The sequence below is a fragment of the Mus caroli genome, chromosome 15 (genome assembly GCF_900094665.2).
Source record: "Mus caroli chromosome 15, CAROLI_EIJ_v1.1, whole genome shotgun sequence".
NCBI classification, from domain to species: domain Eukaryota; kingdom Metazoa; phylum Chordata; class Mammalia; order Rodentia; family Muridae; genus Mus; species Mus caroli.
The window spans coordinates 5,766,416-5,780,791 of record NC_034584.1 but is presented as its reverse complement, the minus strand read 5'-3'; the positions used below and the strand labels follow the sequence as shown (position 1 = coordinate 5,780,791).

At 39.1% G+C, this 14,376-nt stretch overlaps 1 protein-coding gene across 1 annotated transcript in view; it reads right to left on the bottom strand.

Moving 5' to 3' along the window:
* Window positions 1-7,995, bottom strand: part of LOC110310907 (UDP-glucuronosyltransferase 3A2-like) — a 98,447-nt gene extending 90,452 nt beyond the window's left edge. Inside the window, exons 1-2 of the mRNA XM_021184076.2 lie at window positions 7,768-7,995; window positions 4,821-4,919 (exon numbers count right to left, since the gene is read on the bottom strand). Of these exons, the coding sequence (XP_021039735.1) occupies window positions 4,821-4,919; window positions 7,768-7,861 (193 nt within the window). The 5' untranslated portion in view covers window positions 7,862-7,995. The remainder of the gene's footprint in view (window positions 1-4,820; window positions 4,920-7,767) is intronic.
* Between the last annotated feature and the right edge of the window lie 6,381 nt (window positions 7,996-14,376).

Below are 14,376 nucleotides of genomic sequence, written 5' to 3'. Positions count from 1 at the left end.
TGTGTGTGTGTGTGTGTGTGTGTGTGTGTGTGTGTGTGTGTGTTTCCCTGTATCTATGAATTCTTATATTTAAGGATAAACGCATATTTTAATTTCCTTAGACCCACTAGTAGTGAATTGACTTCACCTTACATAGTGACTTTAGTGAACTAAAGTGAACTGTGCTGTTAGGGAAAGGAAGACCTGCATTCTAATCTGGAAAATGAACTCTGAATGCGGGACTTCATCACATTTATCTATCTGTCTTTTGTTTGTTTGTTTGTTTTTGTTTCTGTTTTACCTAATCTTCACTACAAATAAGAATCAGCCTGCTAGAAGGGATAAAGGTTGCCTGGTAATGAAGAACAATTATAAAAACATGTCCTGGCCTGAATATTTATATCAAATCACTAAGGATCAGTGGTGTTATTGCATTCATCCACCAAAACAAGAGCATATTCTTAAGATGTATGCTTGATAGGAAGTGAGACATACACATATTGATACGTTGCTAAGTTGTTAAAGTTTTTGCTAGTGTATACAAAGTCTTAACACTGGATGCTGAGAATCGAGTTTTTTGGCACATACTTATAATCCGAGAACTCAGGAAGTGGAAGAAGAAAGACAAGAAAAATAAGTATTATTTACTATAAAGCAATTTTGAAGCCATCCTGGGACACATGAGACCCTTTCTCAAATCAAATAGATAGTTAGGTAGATAGGTGGATTAATAGATAGATAGATAGATAGATAGATAGATAGATAGATAGATAGATTCATTTAAAATGAGTCAAAGTATGCTTGTTATGGGAAGAAAAGAACTATAACTTCCAACCATTAAATCCTCCTTCCTAGCACTACTCCATTACTCGCAATTATGTATAAACCCTAAAAACCTTTAATCCTTCAAAATACATCATATAGACCTTGGGGGCAAATTGGCAGGCAGTCCCAAGTTCCCCCAGAGGACTCTCAACACGATCTCAGGATCACTGGTAAGTGGAACACAACCTCGGTTCCATTCCAATCATGCCAGGCCTGAGCCAGTAGCAAGGAAGCAGAAAACCTGAGTGACCAGGGCCACAAGTCTCTTCCAGGAGGAGCCAGCTCTGCATCACCTTGGGCGTGAATTGGCAGACGGTCCCACAGACCCCAGAGGATCTTAGGATCACTGGTGAGTGGAACACAACATCTGTTCCAAACCAATTATGATGGACCTTTGACAGCAGGAGCAAGGATAAGGGAGCCCTACCTGACCAGAGGCTCAGGTTCCTTCTAATTGGTACTGGATGTAGATTGCATTGAATCTCTAGATTGCTTTTGGCAATATAGCTNTTTTTACAATGTTGATCCTGCCAATCCATGAGCATGGGAGATCTTTCCATCTTCTGAGATCTTCTTTAATTTCTTTCTTCAGAGACTTGAAGTTCTTGTCATACAGATCTTTCACTTCCTTAGTTAGAGTCANGCCAAGGTATTTTATNTTATTTGTGACTATTGAGAAGGGTGTTGTTTCCCTAATTTCTTTCTCATCCTGTTTAACCTTGGTGTAGAGAAAGGCCACTGATTTGTTTGAGTTAATTTTATATCCAGCTACTGCACTGATTCCACCTCACACCAGTCAGAAGGGGTATGATAAAAATTCATGTGACAGCAGATGCTGGCAAGGATGTGGAGAAAGAAGAACACTCTTCCATTGCTGGTGGGATTGCAAGCTGGTACAACCACTCTGGAAGTCAGTTTGGCAGTTCCTCAGAAAATTGGACATAGTGCTACTGTAAGATCCAGCAATACCTCTCCTGGGTATATACCCAAATGATCCAACTTGTAATAAGGACACATGCTCTGCTATGTTCATAGCAGCCTTATTTATAATAGCCAGAAGCTGGAAAGAACCCAGATGTCCCTCAACAAAAGAATGAATACAGAAAATGTGGTACATTTACACAATGAATTACTACTCAGCTATTAAAAAGAATGAATTCATGAAATTCTTAGGCAAATGGATGTATCAAAAGGATATCATCCTGAGTGAGGTAACCCAATCACAAAAGAACACATATGATATGCACTCACTGATAAGTGGATATTAGCCCAGAAATTTAGAATACCCAAGATACAATTTGCAAAAAACATGAAACTCAAGAAGAAGAGAGACCAAAGTGTGGATACTTCCTTCCTTCTTAGAATGGGGAACAAAATACCCATGGAAGGAGTTACAGAGACAAAGTTCAGAGCAGAGACTGAAGGAATGACCATACAGAGACTGCCCCACTTGGAGATCCACCCCATAAACAACCACCAAACCAAGACACTAGGAGATGCCAACTAGAAACTGCTGACAGGAGCAGATATAGCTGTCTCATGGGAGACTCTGCCAGTGCCTGGCAAATACAGAAGTGGATTCTCACAGTCATCCATTGGATGGAGCACAAGGTCCCCAATGAAGGAGCCAGAGATATACCCAGGGAGCTGAATGGGACTGAAGCCCCATAGAAGGAACATCAATATGAACTAACCAGTACCCTCAGAGCTCCTTGGAACTATACCACAAATCAAAGAAAACACATGGTGGAACTTTTGGTTCTTGCTATATTTGTAGCACAAGATGGCTTAGTTGGTCATGAATGGGAGGAGAGGCCCTTGGTCCTGTGAAGCCTCTATGCCCCAATATAGGGGAATGTCAGGACCAGGAATGGGAGTGGGTGGGTTAGAGAGCAGGAGGAGTGGGGAGGGGATAGGAGATTTTTCAGAGAGGAAATTAGGAAAGGGGATAAAATTTGAAATGTAAATAAAGAAAATATCTAATTAAAAAAAACTATTTTATCTTAAATAATGTCCCTAAAAAAATACATCATATACTTTTTCAGGTTGAATAATCACAGAATGAAAGTGACCAAAACAGCTATTAATGCTTAAATGGTTTAATGCAGAGCTTCAATTTAAGGTGAGGAGAAATAATCTTATAATGTTATTTCTTCATTCATAAATGCACTCAAAATCTACTAAAAAATAAGAAGAAAGAATAACTCATAATTGCATCTAAAGTGTCCAGAGCTGATGGATATTGAACGGACCTGAGTTGGGTGTGGTTGGTGACTCATGCCTCTAATCCCTAAAGTTGAGATGCTAAGATAAGAGCACTCCCCTAAATTTGAGAACAACCCTGGCCATATAGCTGAGCTCCATGAAAGCCTGGACCTATCTCAGAAAAATTAAGAAACATAAAAGAAAAATGAAAGAAAAGAACACAAGAATGGAAGCAAAAAGGATGTCATTGTGGGGAGCAAGAGAAACAAAAGAGAAAGAAGAAATGAAAGACAAGATACTTTAGGACAGCAACACTCAAACCTAACACTGAAGAGTGCCAGGTCTACAAATGTGGAGAATTTTGGTGGACTAGTTTGTGCATAGCTTATTACAGGAGCAGAGCCTATAGACTTGAGCAATATATCAAACATTGTGGAAACAAGCAAAACGGGCTGACCATGCATCTATGAAGTCAGAATGTCAAGACAAATTAAAAGTATAGGAAGATATCCAGTGAACAAGGAAGTGACATTTACTAAGCTTCTGTGACTTAATCTATCAGCAGGGATGAATGATCTTCAGTTTGGTTCTGAGTCTCTGTATTTACTAAATTAAATAGGAACTTCTGACATCACTGTACAGAGTTTTTGGGGAGTTACTCATTTTTAATAACCTGAGGTCATCTCAATCATGCATACTAAACATTGGACTCTAATATGAAGGTCACTAGAAAATATTTCGTAAAAGGCAGGTCTCATTGAAAAATAGAAACTGATTTATGTGCTAATGAACATAGAGATCTTTATGTAATTAGAGTCCTAAATATGGTAGAATACGCATTACTTTCAGACACACTTGACATAAAGATTTCTCACAATGATCAATAATAATGTGTAGTGTTGACTATGAGCAACCCTCAAGTAATGAGATGTCTAATCTATTTTTGTTGCCATAACAAAAATATCTGACATTTGTTAATTTATATTTTGAAATTTTTTATTGAGATGGCTCAGCAGTTCAAAGTGTGTACTACTCTTGCAGAGAACTCATATTCAGTTCCCAACAACCACACCATGCAGGTAAAAACTACCTGTTAACTCCAGGTCTGAATGATGCAACCATGTCTTTTGGCCTCCTTGGATACTTGCACTCNCAGGCAAAAACTCACATACCATCACATCCAAATATACATAAATTAAAAATAAAAATAAAAAATATCTGAAAAGTTATTTTGCTCACAGTTCTAAAGATTGACAACCCAAGATTGGGCAGAGTCACCTGAACAGCCTTTAATGGGCTCTCACTGCATCACAACACACAAGTGTCATGTGTGGGTACAAAGGTCATAAGACCAAAGAGAATAAGGGGCCAGGGAAGGACAGGTTCATTCTTTCATAAACACCTACACAACTGAGAGCTAATCCACCCCTGGAAGACAATGTAACTCATTTCCAAGTGTTTATCTTCATAGGACAGTCAGATTGTACTAGACCTACCTTTTATAGATCAATAATTATTCAACACCATTAAGTTAAAAACCCTGATTCTAGCACATTAAGGCTTGGGGCACATACTGTAACCAGAATCAACCTATACTCAGAAGTAAGTAAATTACAGAAGTATATCATATGTGGCCAAGACTACATCGTCTAATGAGATCCATAAAACTTACACACACACAAACACACATTCGCACACCACAACTTAACTCTCAACAAGGCCAAATACAGAAATTTTGTCAAACAGTTCTATAAAAAAAATCATCATTTGTTATTTAAGTAATTTATTGTAATAATTGATTTAAAAGATACCTGGGATATCACCACCTTCGTAAAGAAGTTTGATTACATTGTGGCCACCTCCGTGCAGAATTTGCGACACACGGTTCATCAGTATATAATGGCTGGCACCTAGAAACAATACATAAGGTTTATTTTTTGTGGAGATTAAGGAAAATGGTTCTGATTACCATAGATAGCTGACATAAAGAAATCCAAAACTAAGTGTCAAAGCACAGAATGTCTCAGGATGCCTCAATGGAAACCAGCTCTTCTATGCCCTCTATTACATTGTAGGTAACACCCAAAACAGGACCCAGAACTTTGGCCAATAGTGATCTTTCAACAAAGATGTGAGGGTCATGCCTGGAGAAATGGCTCAGCAGTTAAGAGTGCTTGCTTTTCTCACAGAGGATTTGGCTTCAGTTCTCAGAAGTCAGTCATGTGATGGCTCACAATCATATGAAACTCTAGTTCCAGGAGGTCCAACCCTTTCTTCTAACCTTCGAAGGTTTTCCATGTGCATAATACACTAACATACATGCAGGCAAAACACACATATGTAAAATGAAAATAAATAAAATCCCTTTTTAAATTTAGACATTCTTCATCATATGGTGAAATTCCCCTATACTCTCCCCCCACCCTGCTCCCCTATCCACCCACTCCCATTTCTTGGCCCTGGTGTTCCCCTGTACTGGGGCATATAAAGTTTGCAAGACCAAGGCCCCTCTCTTCCCAGTGATGGCCGACTAGGCCATCTTCTGCTACATATGCAGCTAGAGACATGAGCTCTGGGGGCACTGGTTAATTCATATTGTTGTTCCACCTATAGGGTTGCAGACCCCTTCAGCTCCTTGGGTACTTTCTCTAGCATCTCCATTGGGGCTCTGTGTCCCATCCAATAAATGACTGTGAGCATCTACTTCTGTGTTTGCCAGGCACTGGCATAGCCTCACGAGAGACAGCTATATCAGGGTCTTTTCAGCAAAATCTTGCTGGCGTATGCAATAGTGTCTGCATTTGGTTTCTGATTATGGAATGGATCCACCGGTAGGGCAGTCTCTGGGTGGTCCATCCTTTCCTCTCAGCTCCAAACTTTGTCTCTGTAACTCCTTCCATGTGTATTTTGTTCCTAATTCTACGAAGGGGCAAAGTATCCACCCATTGGTCTTCCTTCTTCTTGAGTTTCATGTGTTTTGAAAATTGTATCTTGAGTGAGGTAACCCAATCACAAAAGAACTCACATGATATGCACTTGCTGATAAGTGGATATTAGCCAAGAAACTTAGAATACCCCCCCAAAAATAGTATTTTAAAAAGCAGATAGAATGTAGCATCGGAATTGCTAACACTAATATATAAGACCCCAATCTAAAACTACTCCATAAGAAGTTTTTATGCAACATTAGAAAGGTGAGTTTTACTCCTGCAAGAGGCAGCCTTGCAGGACCCTTGTGTGCCTCTAACATGAGCAGAGTAGAAGGCTCAAGCCCACGACTCTAGTCTGTGTTTCGCCACTGCTGAGATCCTCAGGCTCCATCCCTGAAAGTGCACTGAGGGTGGCACCCTGCCATTTGAGAGCAGCTAAGAACAAACATCCCTTTATACAGGCACACTTTTAACTTTTGCATTCTATTATCCTAGACAAACAAAAAGTAAGTAACACGTGAGCCATAAAATACAGAATCATAACACCTATCCATCTACAATATTGTTAAGAAAGCAGGAAAAGCACACAAGGGCCCACAGAACCCTTGAGAAGATGCCCACCCATTCTCTCAGTTTTACCTTGGTAGAAAATATTCCTAATTTTCACCCCTTAGAAACATAAGATAAGTCCCTGAATATTTTGCCCCTACCACTGAGAATGTTCTAGAATGCTAGGGTTTTATGACTCAGGTAAATCTTTGACACCAGTTCTGTATAATGATTATTTTTGCAGAACTTAAAAGAAAACTTCTGCTTTCCATAAAATCATCATCTAGCTGAGGTAGTTAGAAATAGTGAAGAGGGACCAGTGGAGGCTAACTTACCCATTCATTGTTAAATCCAGAATGTCTATAGCTTTGCCATAAAATAACAGATAATTTGGCTTTTGGGTAATATCTATTATAAGTGAGTTATGATCACAGGTTAGAAATTAAGAGTTTGTTGTTCTTTGCAGATCTTTGAAGGTTAATTTTGCTTAAATTCTTACCTGCCACGATGCGATAACCCTTTCATCACGTCTGCCACGCTATTATGTCTGTGTTCTTTCTTGCCCTAATTCTTCAGTCATATTCTATTCAACTATAAATGCAAACAAGTTGACCATTTGAAAAAGAATGTTTTCACAAAGCCTATATACAGCCTTCATGTGACCTGTTATCTGTTGTCACTAATGTGTATTTCTCCTAGCTAACCCAGTCTTTTATCAGTGATCCATGTACATGAACCTGCTGTTATCATGAGCTCCAGACCAAACCATGGAGCCAGGATGTTTGTGGTGTTAAGGGTAATGGATCAGGTCCTGGAATAAGATAATGTCCTGGTGACATTCAAACTTTGAGGCCTGAGTGCTTATAAGAAGGAGAACATCTTTTAAAAACCAAAAAGTTTATGAATGTTAGCCTACCCAGAAAAAAATCAGGAAATGTTCACTGCTCCCTTTGTGGGATAAATAGGCTGAACACTGACTGCTCTGCCTCCCATCCACTCACAACTAAAACCCCAGTAGAGAAGCCTTTCTTACAAACCCCCCTCTGCATTCCTCCTTCTGTTTCCACATCACATTGTATCACCATCTACTGTTGCTCTCTCCCTTGGGTAGAGTCCTCTCTAAGCACAACTTTGCACACACTCCATACCCCTACCCCAGGTGTGGTCTACACCTAGGTAGAAAAACCTCATGCATGGTCAACTATGTGTCATTTTTGTGAAACATGTTAACCCAGGCATTATAGTCTCACAAGACTCTACATTCCCAACAAGAACTTACTCAGTGTAGATATAGTCAGGATTTTTGCAGCTTCCAAGAGAATAACCTCAAGGAAAAAGAAGCTCATGAGAAGCCAATGCCGATGTGCTGCCATCTGTAGAATATGTGGAGCCCTGACACAGGTTGCACACCTAGAGAGCTGTGCCCCACTAAGGGACCCTGTAAGCCTCTGTCACAAGCACTGTCTGTTGCCTCAGATGGACTAAAGGCAGAAGATATTTTGTGTTCTTTTTCCAAATGCCCTTTTGCCCTTGGCCTTTTCTCTGCTAATCTCTTTTCAACTGATGTTGCATCATCCTCCTTAACTAGAGTTAAAAGAAAAACAAATGGAGAATTAATACATAACTTGTCTTTTTGTTTTGTTTTGTTTTTGTTTTTCAAGACAGGGGTTCTCTATATAACCCTGGCTCTCCTGGAACTCACTTTGTAGACCAGGCTGGCCTCGACTCAGAAATCCGCCTGCCTGTGCCTCGAGAGTGCTGGGATTAAAGAGGTTTGCCACCACACCCGGGTATAACTTGTCTTATAGCCACAATATTTCTTTGCTGCCACAATATATCTCTAAAGTGGGAATGTAGGGACCTTGGAAAATCCTGTCAATGAGAGTATCTTAAAGTGGAATATACCATAAATATTTTTAAAGCCTAGTCATAAGCTCACAAGATGCTACTTCCTCTGACACTACTCTATCTATTTTCTACTGTCATTTCTGGAACTATTACCCTGGGTACCGGTTTTAAAATCTCCAGTGACATCAATCATAAACATATCATCCAGAAAAGCAGTCAAGATTATTGCTTGACATCTCTCACTACTCTCAGATGCATGAAAACGTGCTAGTTGCCTGTGTAACTGAAAGACAGAAAAAGGAAAAGGAAAAAAAAAGAGCTAAACCTCTAGTTCTGAATAAACAGCATAAAACAGAACAGAACTATTCCACAATCCTTCCAAGAGCAAACTCAGAACAGAGTCCAAATCTGTTTAGTTGTAAATCAACAATGGAGGAAGGAGCACTCTGCCCCGAGCAGTCATCTTCACACTCCAGTGTAAAACCAAACTGCTTTAGCTAAGTTTCTCAGTGCAAAGTTTCCAGCTCCAAAGCACAAAGAGAATCTGATTCTCCTGAGGTTCCTTTATTGTTGAGAAGAGTTTTTGCTATCATAGGTTTTTTGTTATTCCAGATAAATTTGCAAATTGCCCTTTCTAACTTGGTGAAGAGTTGAGTTGGAACTTTGATGGGGAGTGCATTGAATCTGTAGATTGCTTTTGGCAAGATAGCCATTTTTACCATATTGATCCTGCCAATCCATGAGCATGGGAGATCTTTCCATCTTCTGAGATCTTCTTTAATTTCTTTCTTCAGAGACTTGAAGTTCTTATCATACAGATCTTCCACTTCCTTAGTTAGAGTCACACCNAGGTATTTTATATTATTTGTGATTTTTGTGAAGGGCGTTGTTTCCCCAATTTCTTTCTCAACCTGTTTATCCTTTGTGAAAAGAAATACCACTGATTTGTTTGAGTTAATTTTATATCAAGCTACTTCACTGAAGCTGTTTATCAGGTTTAGGAGTTCCCTGGTGGAATTTTTATGGTCACTTATATATACTATCATATCATCTGCAAAAAGTGATATTTTGACTTCTTCCTTTCAAATTTTTAATCCCCTTGATCTCTATTTTTTGTCCAAATGCTCTGGCCCGGACATTGAGTACTATATAGAATACGTAGGGAGAAAATAGGCAGCCTTGTCTATTCCCTAATTTTAGTGGGATTGCTTCAAGTTTCTCTCCATTTATTTCGATGTTGGCTACTGGTTTGCTGTAGATTGCTTTTATCATGTTTAGGTATGGGCCTTGAATTCCTGATCTTCCCAAGTCTTTTATCATGAATGGGTGATAGATTATGCCAAATGCTTTCTCAGCATCTAACGAGATGATCATGTGGTTTTTGTCTTTGAGTTTGGTCTTATAGTGGATTATGTTGATGGATTTCCATATATTAAACCATCCCTGCATCCCTGGAATGAAGCCTACTTAAACTTGATGAATGATCATTTTGATGTGTTCTTAGATTCAGTTAGTGAGGAATTTATTAGGTATTTTTACATAAATATCCATAAGGAAAATTGGTCTGAAGTTCTCTTTCTTTGTTGTGTATTTACGTGGTTTAGGTTTCAGAGTAATTGTAGCTTCATAGAATGAATTGGGTAGAGTACCTTCTGTTTGTATTTTGTGCAATAGTTTAAGGAGAATTGGAATTAGGTCTTCTTTAAAGGTCTATAGATCTCTGCACTAAACCCATCTGGTCCTGGGCTTTTTTTGGTTGGGAGACTATTACAGACTACTTCCATTTCTTTAGGGGATATGGGACTGTTTAGATCATTAATATGATCCTGATTTAATTTTGGTACCTGGTATCTGTCTAGAAATTTGTCCATTTCGTCCAGGTTTTCCAATTTTGTTGAGTATAGCCTTTTGTAGAAGGATCTGAAGATGTTTGATATTTCTTCAGGATTTGTTGTTATGTCTCCCTTTTCATTTCTGATTTTGTTAATTAGGATACTGTCCCTGTGCACTCTAATTAGTCTGGCTAAGGGTTTATCTATCTTGTTGATTTTCTCAAAGAACAAGCTCCTGGTTTGATTTATTCTTTGAATAGTTCTTTTTGTTTCCACTTGGTTGATTTCAGCCCCGAGTTTGATTATTTCCTGCTGTCTACTCCTCTTGGGTGAATTTGCTTCCTTTCGTTCTAGAGCTGTCAGGTGTGCTGTCAAGCTGCTAGTGTATGCTCTCTCTAGTTTCTTTTTGGAGGCACTCAGAGCTATGAGTTTTCTTCTTAGAAATGCTTTCATTGTATCCCATAAGTTTGGGTATGTTGTGGCTTCATTTTCATTAAACTGTAAAACGTTTTTAATTTCTTTCTTTATTTCTTCCTTGCCCAAGTTATCATTGAGTAGAGTGTTGTTCAGCTTCCACTTCAATGTTGGCTTTCTATTTTTTTTTTTTTTTTGGTTTTTCGAGGCAAGGTTTCTCTGTGTAGCCCTGGCTGTCCTGGAACTCACTCTGTAGACCAGGCTGGCCTCGAACTCAGAGATCCGCCTGCCTCTGCCTCCCGAGTGCTGGGATTAAAGGCATGCGCCACCACGCCCGGGGCTTTCTATTATTTATATTGTTATTGAAGATCAGCCTTAGTCCATGGTGATCTGGAAGGATACATGGGATAATTTTAATATTTTTGTATCTGTTGAGGCCTGTTTTGTGACTAGTTCTATGATCAGTTTTGGAGTAGGTACCCTGAGGTGCTGAGAAGAAGGTATATCCTTTTGTTTTAGGATAAAATGTTCTGTAGATATCTGTTAAATCCATTTGTTTCATAACTTCTGTTAGTTTCACTGTGTCTGTGTTTAATTTCTGTTTCCAGGATCTGTCCATTGATGAGAGTGGGGTGCTGAAGTCTCCCACTATTATTGTGTGAGGTGCAATGTGTGCTTCAATCTTTACTAAAGTTTCTTTAATGAACGTGGCTGCCCTTGTATTTGGAGCATAGATATTCAGAATTGAGAGTTCATTTTGGAAGATTTTATCTTTGATGAGTATGAAGTGCCCCTCCTTGTCTTTTTTGATAACTTTGGATTGGAAGTCAATTTTATTCGATATTAGAATGGCTACTCAAGCTTGTTTCTTCGGGTCATTTGTTTGGAAAATTGTTTTCCAGCCTTTCACTCTGAGGTAGTGTCTGTCTTTTTCCCTGAGGTGGGTTTCCTGTAAGCAGAAAAATGTTGGGTCCTGTTTGTGTAGCCAGTCTGTCTATGTCTTTTTATAAGGGAATTGAATCCATTGATATTAAGAGATAGTAAGGAAAAGTAATTGTTTGTTCCTGTTATTTTTGTTGTTAAAGTTGGCATTCTGTTCTTGTGGCTGTCTTCTTTTAGGTTTGTTGTAAGATTACTTTCTTCTGTTTTTAGGCCGTAATTCCTGTCCTTGTGTTAGTGTTTTCCCTTTATTATCCATTGAAGGGCTGGATTCGTGGAAAGATATTGTGTGAATTTGGCTTTGTCGTGGAATACTTTGTTTTCTCCATTTGTGGTATTGTTCAATTCCATTACCTGTTTGGTTGTGTTTTCCTATAAATCTTTAAGGGATTTTTTATGTTTCATCTATGGGCACTTCAACATCTTTAGCTGGATTCTTCTCTATTTCAAGGGAATAATTAATGTCCTTCTTAAAATCCTCTACCAGCTTCATGAGATATGATTTTAAATCAGAATCTTGTTTTTCAGGTGTGTTGAGGTATTCAGGACTCACTATGGTAGGAGTGCTGGGTTCTGATGAAGCTGAGTGTTCTTGGTTTCTGCTAGTAAGATTCTTATGTTTGCCTTTCGCCATCCTGTAATCTCTGGTGTTAGTTGTTATAACTGTCTCTGGCTGGAGCTTGTTCCTTCTGTGATTCTGTCAGCCGCTGTTAGCAGTCCTGGGAGTCCAATTCTCTCCTGAGTCTCAGTGGCCAGAGTACTCTCTGAAGGCAAGCTCTCTCTCATCTTGCAGGGAAGGTGCGCAGGGGTCTGGAGCTCAGCTCTGCCTCCTGACTGAAGATGTAGGCCTGAAAGGGATCGGGACCCAGAAGCTATGTTGCTTCTACTACCTGAGATCTCTCCTGAGCAGACTGGTCTCTGAGGGACCAGGGATACAAGATGATGTTTTCACCTGGTCCCTCTGTCACAGCCCTCCCTGGAGGCCAACTCTCCTCTGAGGGGGAAAGTGTCCAGACATCTGGCTGGGATCAATTTTTAACTGTGTCTATTAGTAGAACAAAAGCATCAGGGTTGACCTTAGGGGTAATGACAGAGAATGCCCCAGAATTTTGTCTCTGATAATGGTACAAAGCATAGAGTTCACATTATAGAGCAGGTTTTTAATCTAATCAGAAAATAGTTGGTTGCTCTGACAATATTTCTGCCACTGTTTTACCACTGGACATATTTTCTTTCAGGCCAATTGTTAATTTACAGTTCCCAGAGCTGTCAGTTAGGTAAGACTCATGATGATGCTTCTCCTCCAATAGCATGGATAGAACCTTCTAGCATTAAGAAAGTCAGCTAGCAGGAATAAAGCTGCTGTTTGGTTACCAGCTTGATTGTTACCTGTCCTATGAATAAGGTATTTGTCATCTTCAACAAAAGTCTTACATTCAAGTTTCAGGGAGGAACCAAGAGCAATGGAACCAGATTGTAATGTTTTGGGGAGGGGCTTTCTTTGACTTCTCATTGACCAGAATCCTGAAAAGAAGTAATTCATACCAGTGATTAGTATTGATGTTTTATTTGATAGCCTATGGTGCTTTCAAAAGGCATTGCATTCTCACTATAGATAAATCCCATTTAAGTTCTTTAATATGTATCATAATTAAAATAAATAATTATACATATATGGATATCTATATTTGTCCATACAGCCCCACACCCCTCTTATACATCCAGTGTAGATTAATCACCATTGAACATTCCCCTTCCCTAGCTCTTCATAATGTTTTCTGTTAGTTGTCTTATTTCCTAACAGCCTTTGGTGGTCAGTAAATAATGTTACTATGCTAGTTTGTATCTTCTGGATTTTACATAAATGAGACCATAAATTAGATAATCTTTTACTGTATTGTTTTAAACACACACACACTCTCACACACACACACACACATACAGACATGTTCCCACATATCTCTGTAAAAAAAACAAAAAACAAAAAAACTATTTTTTTTAGGTTGGTAGTTAGTAGTACAGTGCCTGAAAGTTTTTATATACAATTTCATCCACATGTATAATGCATTCTGTTCACACTTGCTTTTCCATATTTATTCCTTCATCATTTCTATCTCCTTTCTATATACCTTCCTTCCTCTTTGTAAGTCTCCATTCCATATTAATTTGTGTGTGTTTATCTGTGTGTGTGTGTGTGTGCATGTGTGTGTGTGTGTGTGAGAGAGAGAGAGAGACAAAGAGAGAAAGAGAGAGAGAGAGAGAGAGGTCTAGGTGTGTGTTATATGTGTTTTCATGTGTATATATGAGCAAGACACTTCATTCATATATTTCAGAACATGTAGGTTGAAGCCAGAGATAGGCATTAAGAGCCCTTCTTTATACTACATACCCTGCTTTTTGTAACAGGATCATTGACTAGACCTGTCACTTGGCAGTTAAGTCAGACAGGCAAGTGTATAATGCCCCAAGATACACCTATTTAGACCTTTATAGTCCTGGGATTATAGGTGCCTGTTTTGTTGTTGCTTTTGTTGCTTGTTTGTGTGTTTGTTTTTGTTTGTATTGTATTGTTTTGTTTTGTTTTTATTGGTTATTTTCTTTATTTACATTTCAAATGTTATCCCCTTTCTTGGTTTCCCCTTGGAAAAACACCCTTCCCCCTATCCCCTCCACCATCCCTGCTCACCAATCCACCCACAGCTGCTTCCTGGCACTGGCATTCCCCTAATCTGGGGCATAGAGCTTTCATAGGACAAAGAGTCTCCCCTCCCACTGATGTCTGACTAGGCCATCCTCTGCTGCATATGCAGCTGGAGCCATGAGTCCCACCATGTGTGCTCTTTGGTTGGTGGTTT